General features: G+C 41.1%; 1 protein-coding gene across 1 annotated transcript in view; it reads right to left on the bottom strand.

Moving 5' to 3' along the window:
- Positions 1–20,339, bottom strand: part of MRS2 (magnesium transporter MRS2) — a 193,213-nt gene that overhangs the window by 125,644 nt on the left and 47,230 nt on the right. The window contains exons 4-6 of the mRNA XM_086965152.1: positions 17,759–17,871; positions 9,548–9,721; positions 1,297–1,427 (exon numbers count right to left, since the gene is read on the bottom strand). Coding sequence (XP_086821278.1) covers positions 1,297–1,427; positions 9,548–9,721; positions 17,759–17,871 — 418 coding nt within the window. The remainder of the gene's footprint in view (positions 1–1,296; positions 1,428–9,547; positions 9,722–17,758; positions 17,872–20,339) is intronic.

The raw sequence follows: 20,339 nt of genomic DNA, 5'->3' as shown, positions 1-20,339 counted from the left end.
TACCTCTTACTGATAAAGTGTCTATGCCGAACTTCCAACCTCCTATACCTTACATGCCCAGTCTCACCAATTTCTGTGATATGTGGAGCACCTATTTATCCTAGCATGAAACCAAGCTTCCAGTTGGCTAACTTTCCTCATTTCTGTAGCCCATTCTTTGAAACGGAGGATGACAGGGGACTTTGTTTGGTTAGTAATTAAACAACAGGCAACTAACACTGCATTAAAAACAAACTTTGTATCCTGATAATCTCCGATAGTGAGAATCTAACAAACCCAGGAGGGCTACTTTTGGCAAAGGGAAAATGTTCTTTTGGGCTGTCCTGGTAACCCTCTGAAATATCCCTTCCCAGAAAATTGATTCGCAGGACCAAAACATGTGTAACCAAACCCCCTCAGATCTACACTTTGGGCATTCTCCGGGTACTGTAGGAAACAATTTATTCAGAAACCTTGGCGTTAAGTATAGCAGACATCCGTTCAAAAAAGTTGTGCGCTGAAAATTCGCACCCCTAAAACAAGTATAGTTCAAACCATAATACCTCTCCCAATGTCGATCGTCTAAATAAATCCCTGTGCGCTGCTTCCATTTATTTCTCATTTCCTCTATCAATTTCTCAGATTTGAAACGGAAATCTGGTACCAGAAAATAAGGGAAATATTGATTCTGTCCTCCCAGCCCAGGCAAGTTCATGAATCCCTGCATCAGGGGATGGGGAAAAAAACGGGAGTGGAGCATTAGGGTTCCTTTACATCAGGGATCAATGTCATATTTCTTCATGGACAGAGTAATGTCTACATGCAAAATTTCCTTCATGGTTTTTCTTTTTTTGAGGGTCGAACCAGGAGGGTAGGGTAGTTGAAGCGGGTAATTACAGTAGCTTTTAGCCGTATGCATTTTATAGCATCCCATTTAAGAACTTACAAAAAGCAATGCTGCACATTTTCTACACAAGACCGTTTTTCAAACATAGTTTTTATATATTATAATGTGTTCGAAGATGCTGCAGAGCGATTGTATCAAAAAAGTCCCCTGGCCAAGAACAATAGCGTTGGCTTGTTTGCTAAAACATTGTAATAGTGGAAAAATCATGGAACATTTCACATGTATTTTCGAAGGTTAACCATAATCAACATGTAAATTAATGTCAACATGTAAATTAATGTGCAACATCTTACCACATGTATAATATTTATGAAGAAATCCATTTACAAAATGAATTATTTGGTAATCTGATCAATGTTCAGGAGAATTAAATCTGAATGATGTTTTTCTCTAAACTTTCGGGTGCTTACCTCTTGCCATTTTGTAGTAATACGTGTAGTTTGCTCCTATCCACGGACAAAAGCTTGGGGTCAACAAGAGCTTCCAACGTCTCAAGGATGTAGGGCTGCAGAAAATGCAGTCTTGCCTGCAGCGTGTTGATCTAGACAACAACATTACCCTTAATAAGGATTAAAATCGTCATTTTAGAATATGCTCTGGTTTTGAATCCTCTCTCACAATTGAAAACTAGATCAAGTAATTTATAAGTCAGTGAAATGGAAATTGCACACCCATAGATAGCCCTCTAAATGTACAGATTCTCAAGAACCTAAAAAGGTTTCGGAAGTCTTAAATACTCCCAAGCAGATCTTAGCATTTCCATATTCGAAAGGATATTCCAATCCACTACACCTACCAATAGGTCGGGTGAGTGGAGGACAAAATACATTGAGACCAAAGGAAAGTTATACATTTGTTTCCTGAAGTGCCACATCTACATGGAATTATATTTCTGAGTTGGACAGAACAACAAATTGTTTGGCAGTTTGAATAAAACCCAGATTTCTTCCCAGGGACCTATGATGGTGAACAGTGGGAGCCCTATTCACTGCACTAACTAGCTACAAAACATACATGTTGTTCTAAAGAGAAAGGGGCAAGTGTCTTTCAATAAGTGACAGATGTGTTTATATGCATTCTTGAATCTGACTGGCTCTCTAGCACAAAGTGGGTTTGGGTACTGCATACGTATAATATTTATTTGTATTTATTAATATCAACATTAACAGCATTTCTATGAGAAAAGTGGTACAACATTTTGTTGTCAAAAAAGTACATAGATCACACTTTTAGATTGGTACATATATGCTGTGTGGTGACTGGATGTAAGGTTGATGGTGATGCAAAAATATTAAACATTCCAAACATTTCTCAAAATATACAAATTTCCTGCAGTATTTTATGTATGGTGGAGTGGATATTTTAAACTGTTTTTGTGAGAGGACACAAGGGCAAACTTAACAGAGTTTACCACCAACAGTGAACGCAAACCCTCAGGGTGGAGAGCTCCAGGACAACAGACCCAGTACAGAGATGGAGGGGAACCTATATGTTGCACATAGAAGCGTCTGTGCAACATGAAGGTTTCAGTTAGCAGATCCTAGATTGCAGCTCAACTGTAGTGTATTAGGCTGATAGGTAATTTACGGCAGTGTCTTTTAGGTCTGTGAAGACCAAAATAAAGTCTTTAGATGGCTCCCATTTTTAGGTCTCGCCTGGCGTTAGCAGCGTTCATGCACTGCTCTTGTCATGCGAGGGTTTCTTGGAATCAATATGGTTACAGAAATTCAGTGTAGGCTCCACCCCCTGTTTCAATTGGCCTGCATCCTCCTCCATGCTAAACGCTGGCTTCACATTGTAAATAAGGCTTTTTAGTCCCTCCTGGTTACCACCCTGTCCACTTTTAGCCCCGGCCACCGGGACTGGATGCTTTACTTCCAGCGTGTTACTATCTCCTTTAATTAGAGGGTGGGGATTTTTTTTAGTCATTCCGGCTGGAGCGGGGCACACGCGGTTTAATTATTATCATTCCGGCTTGTTATTTATTAATTTTTACTTTACATCGGAGCGCGGCACGCACGCTGTTTATTATTTCTTACTTTAAATCGGAGCACGGCACCCACTTTAGGGACACTGCGCTCCATTTATTTTATTTATTTATTTTATTCTGGATGCCCTTGCTCCATTCAATATTCGCGCTTACGTTTCTGTTCACTGAAATTCAGCAAAACGTGGAAATGAACCCCTGACCGGTGAAAACCTGCACACAGCAGAATCGGAGACACAACCTTCCCGAAAAACTTAGCAGCAACTCAGAGACAGAGCCGAATCAGCTACAGGGAGGAGTACAGCAAAGGGACACGCCCCTGGGAGTGCTCACCTACAGACACAAATCGGCAGGCTGTGCCTAACTACATGCCGGGGTGCGGGGGTAGACGGCTATCGGTGCTTGTGCATGCTGGGGGCATCCCATGAATCCGGGGCGCTGGTAGAGGGATGCACACCGTTCCCCCAGGGCCGCCGCAACGGCTGGTGGAAGTCCGTGGGTCTCTGCATGCTGATAGGTGCAGGAGTTTGTATTCACTATTCACGGATTACCCGCCCACCACTTCCTTCTTATCCCCACTCCTCAATCTCTGACCCTCCCCACAGCTATTTCCCCCTTATCTGCAACCCAGCCCTTCTCATGATACCTTCTCCATTCCTCACACCCATCCCCATATTCCCTCTCCTCCTCCGCCCAGCCCTTTCCTTCCTACCCCCCACCAGCCCTTTCTACATGCTTTCAGAGACGCAATGAGGAAGGCGTCCTTGTTGTCATGGAGATCGGTGGTTGCAGGCAAGGAGGGGGCACCTCCGCCCCTCGCAGCCTCTTTATCCTTCAAGCACTGGCGAACTCAGACCAGCACTGTGAGGTAAGGCAGAGGGGCTGAGGAGGTGGCAGGGGCTGCCGAGGACTCAGCATTGCATGAGAGAGGGAGCGAAGGGGCAAAGTGGGGGAGAGAAAGAGTACTGCAGATGGGAAACCAGCGGGATGGTTGGAATATAGTAGCGAAAGAACACAAGAGGTGGCCAGAGAGCAGGAGAAACAGAGAGGCAGCCGAGGTAACGGAGAGAGTGGTGGGCGAAAGCCGAAGAGAGACACAAAAGAGCACAAGGGACAGGAGGAAAGACGATAAAATAACAGCAGATAGAGAGGAAGAGAGAATAGAGAGAGAGAGCACGGGAGAGAGACGGGTACAATTGGGGAGGGAGGCGAGCAGAAGGCGCGATGGAAAGAGTAACAAGCAGTTGCAATGCAATAGGTCTCGCATTTACTCGGGTTTGAGCCATTAACATTGTAAATGACACTGCCTTTTGTTTTTAAAACAGAAATAAAATGCATTGTCATTTACAATGCCAATAGCTTGAACTTGCCTAAAGGCGAGGCCTATTGCATTGCAAATGCTTGTTACTTATATGCAACAGACTTCGTAACGTGATGTTGAAGTGTATTTGGGAAGATTAAAGCGGGTTGTGGCTGCAACGTTTAGAAATAAGTAAAGCGGTATGACAGAATAAAGGAGGATCCTAGTAGGTTATGACCAACTTGCTGATGACTAATGAGGAACTACGTGTCTTGATAGTGTGGAAAGAAACATTGAAATGGATTTTATGCAGGTTTAGCAGATGGAACCTTGTGGCTAAGGCTATGTTGGTTATGAACTTTTGTATGCACTTTGGAATCAAAGTGTGTGCCAAGGTATCGGGCAGTGGATGTTGAGGTCAGTTTACTTAAAGCGAAGTTAAATGGGACTAGAGACACCGACTTGTGCTCCATTTGCAAGAAGATCTGGCGATCACATGCGTAAATGCATGCATTTGTGTGTGTGTGCACTAGAACTTATATTATAATCAAAATATAAATTCCAACTTAAGATACAGGCTCAAAAACAAAATAAAGAACTTACTAACAAGTGGAGAACATTCAAAGTTGCTTTAAAAGGAAAAGGAAATTGCTTCTAAAAGAAGCAATGAAGTGTAGCTGACCAAAATTATGTTTGAAACAATACACAGATGATGTCAGGAAAGAAACACCTGTCAATGTGTGTGCTCACTCTGTTTGGGAGGGTACCAAACCTGGCATCAATAACATTGTAAGGTTAACCCCTTCTGTGCTCATGAGGAAATGGTTCAGTCATGAGCACAAGTGCAAGTGTGCTCATGACGGAACTATTCCGTCATGAGCACACTTGCAAAAAAATCCCTCTGCTATTAACGACAGAGGGATTTCCCAGTTTTTTGCCTTGGGAGGTGGGGAAGAGTTCCCCAACCTCCGAAGGCATTTTCCTTGCAATGACGATTGTCCGCATGGCATGCTGTCGTCACTACAATGAAAACGAAACTGAGTTTCGGTTTCAGTTTTGGTTTTCGTGGGGCTATCTCAGCCCCCGAGCACTGAAGCACATGGGAGGGGTTATCGTTGGAAATGGGAGAATCTCCCCTTTCCAATGGTACACTCCCTAGTGGATCCCTGCTTGGTGATCACCCCAGAAAGGTGATCCCAAAGCAGGGATCCACCCTCTAACCACCAGGGAGGGGGAGCTGCCCCTTGAGAAAGGGCCTTTGCTCCCCCCATTTGATTTTGCCCCAGACAGTCTTTTTGCCCCCCGAGGGGCAGATGGGGGCAGTAGCTAGCAATCTGGAGGGGCAGAAAGCACCATAGACACCAGGGACTTTTTTTTTAGAGGCCAGGGGTGGTGGCTGCCCAGAATAGGCATGCAAATGCCCACCCCCCTAATAAAATGCCACAGTCTTTCTGCCCCCCTGAGGAGGCGGGTGGGGGGGGCAGAAAGCCCACTAGGCACCAGGGTTAAAAAAAATTCATTCAGGGATAGGGGCTGCCAGACTGGGTATGCCAATGCCCCCATCCCCTCCAAAAAGATGCCAGTCTTTCTGCCCCCCCCCCCTTCCCAGAGGCAGAATCCCTGGGCAGAGAGCCCACTAAGCACCAGCGATTATGCTGGCTTTTTTATACGTAGGGATGGAGGCTGCCCAGAATGGTCATCCCAATTGCCCCCTCGCCCCCCCCAAAAAGAAATAGCCACAGTCTTTCTGCCCCCCTTGGGGGCATATCAAGACAATAGCCCCTGATTCCCCCCTCCCCAGGGAGGCAGAAAGCCCACTCGGCACTGATTTTTTTGGGAAATGTACTTACCTGTGTATTTTGGGTCCTAGCGCAGCCGGCACACAAGAAAACTTAGAAAATCTATACAATTTTGAAAACGAGACACCCAGGAGAATCCATGATGTGGTGACTTGTGTGGCTTGGACTAGATTCTGTTACCCAGAATACCTTGTAAACCTCAAACTGTAAAAAAATGAACACATTTTCCTCACATTTCTGTGATGGAAAGTTCTGGAATCTGCGCAGATCCACAAACTTCCACCCACCCAGCATTCCCCCCAGTCTCGTGATAAAAATGGTACTTCATTTGTTTGGGCAGGCCTAATACCCGTGTCAGGAAACAGCCTAAAACGAAACTTTGACACACCACATTTTTACAGTGAAAACTGACCCCTTCTTTGCAAAGTGCCTAGCTGTAGATTTTGTAACGCTAGCTCTGCCGGGAAACCTAGCAAACCTATACAGGAGAATCCAGGATGGGGTGACTTGTGTGGCGGTCACTAGGTTCTGTTACCCAGAATTGTTGCAAACCTCAAACTTTATAAAAAATAAAAAAAATAAAACATTTCCCCCACATTTCTGTGGTGGAAAGTTCTGGAATCTGTGTGGATTCACAAAATTCCACCCACCCAGCATTCTCCAAAGTCTCCCGATAAAAATGGTATCTCACTTGTGAGGGTGGGCCAAGTGCCCGTGGCAGAGAAGGGCCCAAAACATATTGTGGAGACACCACAATTACCTATCACAAAACTACCTGGTTTTGCAAGGGGGTCACCTGGGTTTTTGGACCCGTGCTCAGCGGCCATCTAGGGAAACCTACAAAAGCCACACATTTCTGAAAACTAGACACCCGGGGGAGTCCAGGGAAGTATGGCTTGCGTGGCCCCCAACGTTTTCCTACCCAGAATCCCCTGCAAACCACAAATTTAGCTAGAAAAAAATAACTTTTTTTCTCAAATTTCTATGTGGGAAAGTCGTGGGATCACTGGGCTGACACAAATTTTATACCACATACCGTTCTCCCAGGTCTCCCGATAAATATGATACCTCACCTGTGTGGGTAGACATAGTGGCTGCAACAGAAAATGGCCCAAATCGTACTGCGGAGACTTCAAAATTACCTATCATAAAGCTACCTGTTTTTGCCGAGGGGGTACCTGATTTTTTGGCCCCGGGCTCAGTGGTCATCTAAGGAAACCTACCAAACCCACTCATGTCTGAAAACTAAACGCCTGGGGGAGTCCAGCGTGGTATGGCTTGCGTGGATCCCCATAATTATGGATTACCTCATAGGTTAGACATGTATAGTCGAAATTACCAAACATAGTTTTTGGGTGATAATTAATAGAGAAACTAATTTCAACACCGTTTCAAAATGGCAACCATGGAAATATACGTAGATGTTACATGGTTAGTCCATTTTCTATTGCCATGCTCCTTGCAATAAAAAAAGGCCGCGCCATTGGGCGAAATGTCAAAGCGTACTCACTGGGAAGACAGAAGGATGCAGGAGCAAACACTCCGGTAAGATTTCTGAACTTCCCTTGCGGATTAGGGAGCATAAAAGGTTAGATAACCATACATATAGGACTTAGTCCTGACAAATTCAATCTAATCAAAATGTTCAGAAGGTGGTAAACGGATGACACCAAATAATAAGGGATAATACGGATACGATTGGGAGAGAAGAACTAACGAAGACAAGGAACTATTTGGGGAAACTGGGATGGAATTACAACTGGTAAAAAGGAGCATGTCCCACACAGACCGAAGGATATATTATGCTAGTAGGATTTACATACCAAATGATGGACAGTTGACTGACAAAAACTTTGCCTGTACTTAATATATTTCAGATAACACTAACTATACTGACGAAACAGGTACACTAAATGATTTTAGGGGGAGGTCAGAAGTCAACAAATATTGGGTTGCACGAAAGATTGACTGATATTATTTAGACAAAACTCATAGGCATGCAATTGATCTCATCAAAGGAGCATGTTTTCAAGACGCATGTAAAATACAAAAAATAAAAAGACAAATGAAAACTAATGTATGAAGCGAATAGAAATGAAATCAAAGATGTTAATACACATGTCTAAACTGTGCCAGCTGTTCGATAAATATGACATAGATAAAAAACAATCGAAGATAAGATCAGCCAAAAAACAAGAATGTTGGCAATAATTGGGATGCAATTTATTTCTTGGGAATATAACTTTCTTTGCTTTGTATACCCACTATTGTATGAAATAACCAATGTGAATGGATTGCCACAAACAAAAAGTCACCTGAATGAAAAGGAAGATTGATATAGATACATATGTCACCTATACTTCAAATTGTTTGTGTTCTCGTAGCAAATACATATGCTTGTACCGTTTAGCCCTGAGGAAGTCGCGGCCACTTGCCATGGGTGACAAAATAAGGTTGGCTAAAAAGAGGTTAAAAAAGAACTAAACAAGAACATATGAGATTAAACCTAACAAATACAAAGAAAGACAAGAATTGTTGATATCTGTTATTTATGTGATACATGTTTACATTAGCGTGTGCTGGGGAAACCACATTTTTGTATAGGTTTGCTAGGTTTCTCTACGTGCCGGCAGAGCTAGGGTTCAAAGTCTACAGCTAGGCACTTTGCAATAAAGGGGCCAGTTTTCACTGTAAAAATGTGGTGTGTCCACGTTGCATTTTGGGACGTTTCCTGCAGCGGGCACTAGCCCTACCCACACAAGTGAGGTACCATTTTTATCGGAAGACTTTGGAAAATGCGGGGTGGGTGGAATTTTGTGGAATCACGCAGATTCCAGAACTTTCCATCACAGAAATGTGAGGATTTTCTTTTTAAACAAACTTTGAGGTTTGCAAGGGATTCTGGGTAACAGAACCTGGGAAGAGCCACTCAAGTCACCCCATCCTAGATTACTCTGTGTGCCTAGTAAAAAAAAGTATAGGTGTGCTAGGTTTCCCTAGGTGTCGGCTGAGCTAGGGTTCAAAATCCACAGCTAGGCTCTTTCCAAAAAAAGGGTCAGTTTTCACTGTAAAAATGTGGAGTGTCCACGTTGTCTTTTGGACCATTTCCTGCTGCGAACACTAGGCCTACCCACACAAGGGAGGTACAGTTTTTATCGGGAGACTTAAGGGAATACAGATTTGTGGGGCAACTATTATAACCTATTGACTTTCGATGCATGTTTGCCTCCCAAATGTAGGCCAATGTGTAAATAAGAAGTTACTTTGAAAAATGTCCTATAATTCACATGCTAGTATGGGTACCCACAATTTCTGAAATGTACAAATAGCTACTATTTCTAAACTCTATATTTTGATCCAATTTTAGAAATACATAGGTGTCTTTCAAACCGATTTTCACTTTTTATATTTTCCAAAATGAATTGCTATATACCTGTTGGAGAAGGCCTAGCAGTGAAGGTGTTAAGATTTCGATTTGAATATGTTGTTGATGGTGTCTGGAATGAACACTTCACTATCTTTTATAGTACTGCTAGACTTTCTCCATTTGATATGTGCTCACAGGTAACACTCACCCTGTGTTGGAGAATGGCCTCAATGGCTCGAAATTCAAAAGGCAAGGAACACGTTACAAGCTGACCTTCCCCTGCGAGATGCAAAGCCAGTTCCTGAAAAAGCCACTGTTCCAAGTTCAGGTTCCGGTAATCCAGTATCAGAAGGTATTCTGGTGTAATGACCGCTTTCAAAGACTGAAACATACACAACATAGTTGTTTAACCTGGTGAAATATGATGCTGAAAAAAAATCAGAGCATCACACATGAATGCATGAAGTCTGGGTTTAAATTCAGAACATCCTGGTAAACATTTACAGACAAACATAATCTTTATCAACCAGTGTGCTGAATTAACAAGACAATGAAATGACAGATTCTAACTAGCACCCAGTGATTACTCGGTATCATAGACATTTCTTGAAACTTAACTAGTCGCCCATTGAAATCTGGGATCCTCAGTGCATGAAGATAAAATGATAGAAAAGATTAAAACACCTTTAACTGATGCTTTGGATTTTGCCAATTTTCCATCCCATTGCTTAAAGCCTACATACACACAATCTATGTCAGAACATGAGGGGGGCAGTATACCTGGCATACTGCCTCTCTCATTATAGCCGAATCTCCGGCAAAACTGTTATGCAGAGTGAGGACTGAGATGAAAGCTCTATGACAAAAACCCATGGTCATAGTGTAGAAAGAGGATTGGGACTCAATAGAGCGTTCTATAATCAAACTGGAGCAGAAGCCTAGAATTCAGTTAGAAACACCAATGGACACACTGAATATGTGGCACTCTAAGGAAGGCCTTCATCGTAATTAAAAACTGGCATAACAGTGCACATTCTTATCCCTTGCTAGAAGAGACCACCAACCACTCAGAGTTCAAAGGAAACCTAGTCATAAGTGAAAGACTAGCTGAACCTAGAGAAATCTTCAATCTTGGGGATTCTGATCTTATGTCAATGAAAGAATAGTTTGTACATTTTCCCTAAAACTCTACTAAGGGCCTATTTACAAGTTTGGCGGTCCATCAGACCGCCAAACCTGTTGCGCAGAAGTCTGAGGCTACAATATCCTGGCAGTGCCGATGTGGAATGGCCGAGCATATTATGAGTTGCATCACTGCGGCCCAATCCACACGGGTGAGCTCACTGTGGAAAGGTTGGTGGTGAGGCAACTCAAGAGGCCCTTACAGGGCCCCCGGTCGCCTCTGTGTATGGGGATGCATGCATGGAGCACACAATGTGCCCCGCTGTATGTTAGCACCCCTTGTTCCTGCACAGGGAAGAATGCACAACATGGTGCATTTCTTTCCGTTCAGGAACCTTCTTCAGCGCTCCCACAGAGCTGCCTTTCTGTGCCTCTACTTTGAGCCTTAGAAAGGCACCAATGTGGGACCGCTGCCACAGGACTGCCCACTAGGATTAAACTTGTAATCCGGCAGACGGTCTGACTATGGGTTCGGCGCTCACGCAGCAGGGTGCTGGCGTTGCGGCCCACTGCGAGACCGCCAAACTCTTAATTATTGTTTCTAAAATGTGAAAGTATTGCAAAGCCTAACTAATCAAATAAAGTGGGTTAAATCTTAACTAAGCGGCCTCAAAATGTTATTTCCAAACTAAGACATTGTTTTGACAGCACATTAGGTTACTGGAAATGGGGAGAGAGAACTTCAGAAAGCAGGAAGGTACTAGAAGTGATAGGAGAACCAAAGAGACATGACAAATGAGATGTGATGGAGACAACTCGTTAGGATTGGTTATTCAACAGCAAACATTTATATGGAGTCATCTTTCAATTTATAACATTTGATAAACAAAGCTTGGGATTTGAATCCACCAGTGAATAAATAATTATCTTTTTAAAACTATTTTACTGTGAATATTCCACGGATGTATTCTTAAAATACTTTTTTTTTGTTCTTTAGATAGGACCAGTAAAAATAAGCTAGCGTTTTAACAATTTTACAAATCAGTTTGTACACACATCTTCAATAAGAGGGACTGGTCATTAATCAAAACACATAAAAAACACTATGTTCTATATAGCACCTTTGAAAGCTGTAAGAGGAAATACAATTTGTTACATCCAAAAAAACAAAGAAAAGAGACCAGAAGCAGGACGGAACAAGAAAATCCATTAACAGGAATGGAGTATGAGACCTTAAGGATCTTAAGAGAGCTGGAAACAGATACTGAAATTGGCCAGGGCAATGCAAGTAACACTGTAGAATTTTTGGAGGAATGGAAATCACTTAAATAGGGGCAGCTAGTAACCTGAGAATGAAATCACAATGTATTCCTCAAATTGCACACGATGCAATAGACAATTTACATGACTAAGTAATCGAGGATTTAAGAAAATTACAAGCCAGAGGTCCTAACTTACAAAAGGAGAATCTAATGGCAATGCAGCGAAAGGCAATAAGAAATTTAAGTAATGATGATGGTATAATAAGTAAAGCATCTGATAAGGGTGGAAATGTAGTGGTAATGGACAACATAACACTTGAAGGAAGCCAGGAGACAATGGTCAGACAAAGAATGTTACAAAGTGACTACCAGAATGGAATATGAGAGAAGCATAAAGGATTTCTAGGAACTGCTGAATAAATGGAGGACAAAGGGCATATTGGGGGATGAAGATTACAAATTCGTGTAATGTGAGTCACCGGAATTACCTACATTTTACCACCTCCCCAAGGTGCACAATAGTACAACTAACCCTCTGGGCAGACAGATAGTATCCTAAAAAATTTGTTTACTTGAATATTCCTCTATCTACATTGATTGTTTTTAAAACCCCTAGTAACGGATTTAAGTTTGTCCGTCGAAGATACAAAGGACTTTCTTTGTATCATTGCCAACATTGAGTGGGAACCAGATATGCTACTGGTAACATTGGATATAAACAGCCTTTATACCAGTATTGAACCACAAAAAGGACTGGAAACAACACAATTCTTCCTGAAGAAGAGAAATGTCAAGTATTGTGAACACAGTGTGATGTTAATGGAAATTATGTCATACTGTCTCTAAAATAACATCTTCTTATTTGCAGGGGAATTGTTACACCAAAAACAGGGGACTGCCTGGCCTGGAGAAAACGAAGTATGGCTAGACAAGGTTATATTATCGTCTCGCTATATTGATGACCTCTTCATTTTATGGAGAGGGTCACCAGAGGAGGCAATGGAATAAGTGCCAGCCCTAAACGACAATAATTTGAACTTGAAATTCACAGAATGTATGAGTAGAACAAACGTACCATATTTAGATCTGATGGTGTACATCAAAGATAATACGATTGAAACTACTCTCTATAGAAAGCCCACGGCGGGAAACAGCACATTGCACACTGATAGTTTTCACCTGAGGAGTGTTATTAGTGGGGTTCCCTATGGAGAACTAGTAAGATTGAGACGTAACTGCTCGACAGACGGGAATTTTCAAGAGGAACGTCAGGATGCATTAGACGGATTCAAAGATAGAGGGTACAGAAAGGAAACCCTTAAAAATGCAGTGAGGAAAATAGAAAAGGTACAAAGAAATGATCTCCTGGTAACATCTGAGGAAGGGCCAAGTACCACACTTGAAGAGAAGGGAACGGTTTGAATGATAACTGAATATACGACCGGTTCCTCTGAAGTGTTTCAGATTTTTAGAAATAATTGGAGGATATTAAAAACCGACAATATCATGGGCCAACGATTCCACAGAGTCCACTTATTACATACAGAAGGGGTCCAGCGTTAAAAGATCAGCTAGTTAGAAGCCATTTCACCAAGGGACCCAAAAAGAAGGACCAGATCACAGGATTCTATCCCTGTATGAATTGCAAAGCCTGTAGAAATAGTCAGAAAATAAAAGTTTCAGGTACCGCGTAGACAAACTAAACGCAAAATCTGTAAATTAATGAATTGTAATTCCGATTACACCGTGTATTGTTTAACTTGTCCTTGAAACATGAATTATGTTGAGTGTATGATCCACCCAACAAACAAAAGGATCCTTGAACATATGCCTGCCATAGGAAACCATGATTCAACATATCCTGTGGCACCCCATTCTTAGGAGAAACACAATTTAAATCAGAATCTTCTGAAATTTTTCTGTTTGGATCAGGTTCCAAAGGCAGAAAGAGGAGGAGATAGAACCATGAAACTAAGAAAGTTGGAATCTCGTTATATTGTTGATCTGCAGACGAAGACCCCTCAAAGCCTCAACAATGAAGAAGAGCTCTGGGTTCATAATTAACTAATAGACAGAATAGCAGTTCTGATGGTGTGAATAAGAAGTTATCTTGTAAAATGGTTGATAGAGGCTTTTTGAGTTAAAATTCTAGTAACGAGATCATTCAGAAGTAAAAGGGCAGGTAAAAATGAAATGTGTCAGCAAATATGAAACAAAATGGTGAAATCCATTAGGAGTAATAAATTATTTACATCAGGATTACAGGCAATGCACATTCATGGCTATATAGTGAGGATAATTCTGTAAAAGATCATAAACTGGAAAATGAATGAAGATGCTTGATCATCAATGTTTGGCAAAAAATATAGCCAGGTGATTAAGAAAGCCCATTCAGGGCTCAAATATGTATGGAGATATGCAATGCTGAATTTGATATGCAATTCGTTTTTTCGAAAACACAGAGTACGAATGAATTGGGATTGTATATATTATGAGTATATCTAGAATATAAAGGATAATGAATGAATTTAAACCATTCTAAGATGGCCACCATATTTTCATCATAAAACGAGTGTTGTATCTATACATATATTTTCTGCCGTCTTTTCTTTCTACCAATGAAATTAATCGAACTTTCCTCTCTCAATGTTTATAGTTAATTATATTTTAAATAAGGCTGTGCTTTTGAACCCTTTGACATTGAGGAAGGCGTGCAGCCGAAACGAGTCTGTCCGTATTGAATTTGTGTGGTGAATAAATATTAAAATCTACTTCTCCAGTGTGCGCCTCGATTTGTGACCGTTGAGTGGAGGTCACCCTTGGGATCAAGGCCCAGGTGGGGCTGAAACACATATTGGTGGAGATGCAGGGAAACTAAATAAACTTGCAACTGCAAAAGGAACTTTGGGTCAAAGTTCGTCTTGTCTGAGAGAAAGTGGATGTTTGTAACGAAGCAAGCGAGATATAAATATATATATATACACACACACACACACACACACACATCTATATCTATATATTACAAAGGTAGCTAATTCAATTTATGTTACATTTTTTCGTAAAGGGTGTGGTTGGCCATTTGTGACGCTGGACCTACTACAAGGCTGGGCTGAAATATATTTTGGCCCGTTTGGTCAACAGGAGAGATGAGGTGGCGATTACTGGCTGCAGGTTTGTGAAATGCATTTTGTAGTACGTGGAGTAGTACTCCTAAAATGCTACTTGTATTCCTCCAAAATGACTTTGGTGAATCTGGCACACAATCTTGAATCACTTTGAAACCCTAATTTATTGTACAGTACTTATCTGTTTATGTTCTGCATGTGTACAAATAAACAACTGGAATGGTGAGACAGGACTTTCTTTAACACCTTGGATGCTCATGACCAGCTCAGCTCGTCATGAGCCACGGTGCTCGTGTGCTCATGACGAGCTGAGCTCGTCATGAGCGTTAGAACACTCGCACACTGGGTAAATTCCCCTGCTGTGCGAGAATGTTCTAATGAAACAGGTGTGGTCATGACGAGCTCAGCTCGTCATGAGCACACGACTACTGCGGCTCATGACGAGCTGATCTCGTCATGAGCACCGGGACGCTGCGCGCACCCACCCCCCTCCCCCCCAGCACAGCGGGGGAATATGCCCCGCACGGAAGGGATTAAGGTTTGTAGATAAACTAAGGAACAGGCTTAAAAAAGATTCATAAATTGTGGTCATTAATGTTTTAACAACTTGAGACCAGGAAGCACTAAAGATGGGGAATCGGCTTTGGTTCTATCCTGCACACACATGAAATATTACAGAGAAGGACAGCATATATATCCTGTGCTGGAGAATGTAGGAGTAAAACTCACATACACCACTTTAGCCCCAAATGCAGACGTCTATTAACAAAATACTGTTTTTTACTCATAAGCAGATACACTACTTACACTTATAAAAGCCATAGGGATACCGCTAAACAAATTAACAAATGGTCGCTGAAAGAGGGGGAGATGGGGGGGGGGGGGGGGGAGTCAGACAGAATGGGGAAAAAGGGGTAGTGTCGTAAAAAGCCGGAGAACAAGCAAGAGAATGGGAAGAAAAAAATGTATTCAGCCAAGAATATCAGATTGTTGGCTTGCTCTGCACACATGCTGCCCAGAGACGCGTAATGTTGACAGAGGGTTTATATGCCACTAACATGGTGGGAGTTGTACATTCTAAAATAAAAATAGATTCAAAACATAGACCGTTTGGATAGAGAACGAGTGGATTAGCAATTTCCCAAATAATTCAGCATACAACAGTATACTGAACAACTACTATGCTGCCTTAGAATGACAACTAAAGCTCAAATGAATGGAGAAGACCTAAGGTAATAAAGGGGCTTACATAAAGTGTCAGAGCCCTCACACCCTTTCTCCATATTATCAAGGCCTGACTAACGCAAGGCACCTCCCTGCGCTCCCTTAAAACTGGACAGATCCTCTGATAAGAAACCCTACACAAGAACCCATCCACCTTTCCAACTTCCATCCTAAAACATACCTGCCATTTGTTGGAAACAAATCTTTGAAAAGAGAGTTGCCACCCAGCTACTGGAGCACATTAGGATGAATAACCTATTCAAGACTAGGAATTGGCGCTCAGACCACATTGTATTACTGAAACAGCCACGCTCCAAATAGTCAACAGACACCCTCTTCCTCAACGAAAAAAAAACAATTCCTATCTCCTGATCCTGTTTGACCTCTCTCTCCATCTTTCAACATCATTGACCAACCACACTGATCCATACTCTGAAAACCTGCATGGGCTTCTCTGGCACAATCTTACTATGGTTCTTATCCTAAATCACCAAATTCAGATAGAAACTACCACATTCCAGACTCTCCCCGTCATCTGTGGAGGAACCCAGGACTCCACCCTGTCACCCATCATTTCCAAATCTCCTCAACCAATGATATAAAATGACCCAAAACCTAACTCGAACACCTCCAAAAATGGATCTCAACAACTTACCTTATCTGCTAAACCCTACGAAGACTGGAGTCCTCCTGTTTTGTAAGAATGACAAACATTCTATGATTTGTTCATGGCGCTCTGACTATAAACCTAAAGGGTCTCATACCCCAACTGGGAGAACAGGTCAACTCTCTCAATTGAGCCTTGATTCAAACCTCTCATGCAAAGAATACACTTCGAACACTACCACATAGCCCGATTCCAATGCACTGTCTTAAAGAAAAGTGAAATTGTTTCTCCCATGAGAAGACTTCACAATGACGGATGAAGTCCAAGTCCTCTTCCACCTAAACGGAGGCAACGGCCTGCTCAATGGCATCCCATAGATCACCCTTTCCCCCTTGAGTGGAATCGTTCACCCAGGAGAACGGTCCATCTGGGCCAAAGAAATTCAAACACATCACCTGCACACAAAATGATCTACACCGGCACCCTCTGCAAGCCTGGATTATCTCCAGGATCAGTTGCTTCACTTACAAGACCCTCTACACTAAGATCCTGGTTTTGCTAGCTAACAAACTAACATTATTAGGATGTCCACACCAGAGGAGGAGCTCTGAATCACCAGTTTAGAGATCAAACACTTCAGGAAGGAAAAAACAAGAAAGCAAGTCATCTTGCCCTATGCGCCCAGGTCTGGAACAACACTGTCTGCAACATCAGAACAGCACGAACCCTCTGACGATTCAGGAAGAGCCTGGAAATTCACCAATTCAGGGAACACTACCTCAGATGGACTGACTTCTCACCACTTCCAATAGCTGTACCTCATCTCTGTCCCCTCCTCTCCAAATATCTCCACTGATGTTTGCCCCATATACAGTGCTCTTTTGTTAGCCAGTTAATGTCATGCTTTGGAAATACCAAAACATACAAACATAAACCATACAGGGTAGATACACACTTGAAATGATAACTGTTCTGTTTAAGTAACACAGGGAACAAATATGTAAAAATAGACGACAAAGTTAGACTACAATCCCACACATGATTTGTAAAGCTGCAGCTATCCCAGGGTAAATGATTACCTCTAGCCTCATGATAATCCTGTTGTTTCTAGAGTTAATGCTCATTAAATGCTGAAATCGTAAATCACGGGCTTGTAGTCCTAATTCCTGGTAAAGCTCAGTTTTCTTTCGCTCTAGCAAGTAAAAAATATACAAAATAGAATTAGAGACATGTGCTTTGTAGCCAGGAGAAATTTAGACAGAACAAAATACATGCTGGTATATAGCCTACTTTTCAAAGAAAGTGCAAATTCCAAAAACATACAAGCGTCTGTTTGGAGACTTTGCTCAAACACAAGATTTAAAGAAAACATATTAAATGAGCAGAGAAGGAGGGTTGGGTTTAAGGTCAGAAAGGAGCTTCATGGAAGAAATTTGAAGAAAAGCATTCAGTGCCAGAAGAAAGGTGATGGAATGACTTCAGTGGAAAGGTAAAATAATCTAGCATTTAGGAGAATTTATTGGGAACACTATTTATTACATTGAAACTCACCAGGTACATTCAATTAATGAGGAAGCATTTTTTACAAGCAATGCATTGTCAATAAAAAAGAATTACCATAATGATATTAAATTAAGCAAGCAAAATATGTCCAGGTTAAAAATCAACAAGTAAGATCCAGCCCAAATATATACTGTCTTTGAGTTTAATGTTGATACACAGGAAATATAATGGAAAAAATGAAAAGCCCACAAATGAAGTAATGTCTAAGAGAACGTAAGGCATCCCTGATTGAATGGAGCAGTGGCGGCTGGTGACATTTGAAAGTGGTGAGGCGAAACATTATTGTTGTAGTGCACTGTAGCGAGCAAAGCCCGTTTAGGGGGGTTCCGAGTGGACAAACAGTGCATTGTCAAACAAATTTGAGGAATCAGGAAGGAGATATCCAACTGATTTTTAATTCACTATATGTATCTTTTTAATGGATGGGGATATCTTTGTGAATTTTCTTTTCTTTGTGGTAACCTTTTCTGTCCTTGTATGGTCGTCACATAGTCATTTGACGTGTTAGATGTCTGCAAATTCATTATGTGTTTCTGTAATATGTATAATATACTCTTTCTATATTTATATGCGATTTTATATATTTTCTTGCAGCTCTGATGAAGTTCACGTGCAGTGAATGAAACGCATTGGCTGTCTTTTGCTTCAATGAAAAAGAACAACGTTCTGGATTACATACATTTTGGAATTAGATTTGAATGAATTCTAACTTTGCTGTGTACTACTATCTGTGGATTACTATGAAACTCTTATGGTTTTCTCAGATCGAGGTTTTGTCTTTTTTCTGAGTAACAACAAATGTGTAAATATGGAGCAGTACATTTTTGGCGGTGGTGCTGCTACTGGTCGTGCTGGTGTGCGTGTATGACAATTCTGGTTAAGCTTTTGAGCATGTCGTTCACCAAAGCATCGAACCACCTACTACGCTCAACGTTGGGAATTATGCAGAAAACCTAACACACGTCCAACTCCTCCCACAGAATTACATGCTCAGTTGATAAGTCTTTTCAAATTGGTCTTTATCATAGGATTTGTGTTAAAAAACTGTCAATCTCAGATTTCTGCAAACACCCGTGTGACATTAGACAAAACATGATAACACTACTGCAGAAAGACAATACTAGGAAATTCTTTCATAGATCATATGACCTACGCTGCATACACCAACACTTAAAGACTGTTCTGTCCGTGTTGTGTGCTATGTTGATTACTGGGCGGCTCTCCTTGAACATCGCTCTATAGGCAAGCTGTAACTTGAACAGCACACCGTCCACTTCACAAAAACGGTTGCTAGTATTGCACAAACTCACAAAATGGAATCTTATATCTACAAAGCACACATCATTCCCCATGAGAAGTTGAGAATTCACATGCACAGAAGCAGCGCACGGCGGATCACTGACAAAATATCGACCTACAAAATATCGACCTACAGGAATATTGATGCAAAAACATTGAAGGCAAGAATATCGACATCCTATCTACAACATGGTAAGTACAAAAATATCGAAAATAAAATATAGATGTTAAAAATATAGGTTTTTTTCTGTAAAAATATAAATGTAACATAAAGTAAATAACACTAATAAATAAAATCAACATAGTTAAAAATATCTAATGTTTAAAATTATTAAATACATATATAATAATAATACATTAAACATATACAGAAAATATATAATATATATGTACTTTACAATAAGTTGTAATTATTTTAATAATTTATAAATTAATAAAAAATATTATAAATTACAAATACAGGGGTAAAAATTAGTATTCCAACTCCAAATAGTGCAACAGTAGGGAAAGCGTTGGATAGCGTAGGGGTAAAAATTACTATTCCAACTCCAGAGAGTGCAACAGTAGGGAAAGCGTTGGATAGCGTAGAGGTAAAAATTACTATTCCCACTCCAGAGAATGCAACAGTAGGGAAAGCGTTGGATAGCGTAGGGGTAAAAATGACTATTCCCACTCCAGAGAGTGCAACAGTAGGGAAACCATTAGATAGTGTAGAAGTTAAATATAATATACTTATAAATAATTGTTCTATATAAAATATTTGCAATTTTTATTTATAAATAACTACATCATTTGCAA

The sequence above is a fragment of the Lissotriton vulgaris genome, chromosome 4_1 (assembly GCF_964263255.1).
Source record: "Lissotriton vulgaris chromosome 4_1, aLisVul1.2, whole genome shotgun sequence".
In the NCBI taxonomy this organism is placed as follows: domain Eukaryota; kingdom Metazoa; phylum Chordata; class Amphibia; order Caudata; family Salamandridae; genus Lissotriton; species Lissotriton vulgaris.
This window is presented reverse-complemented; position numbering and strand designations above follow the sequence as displayed.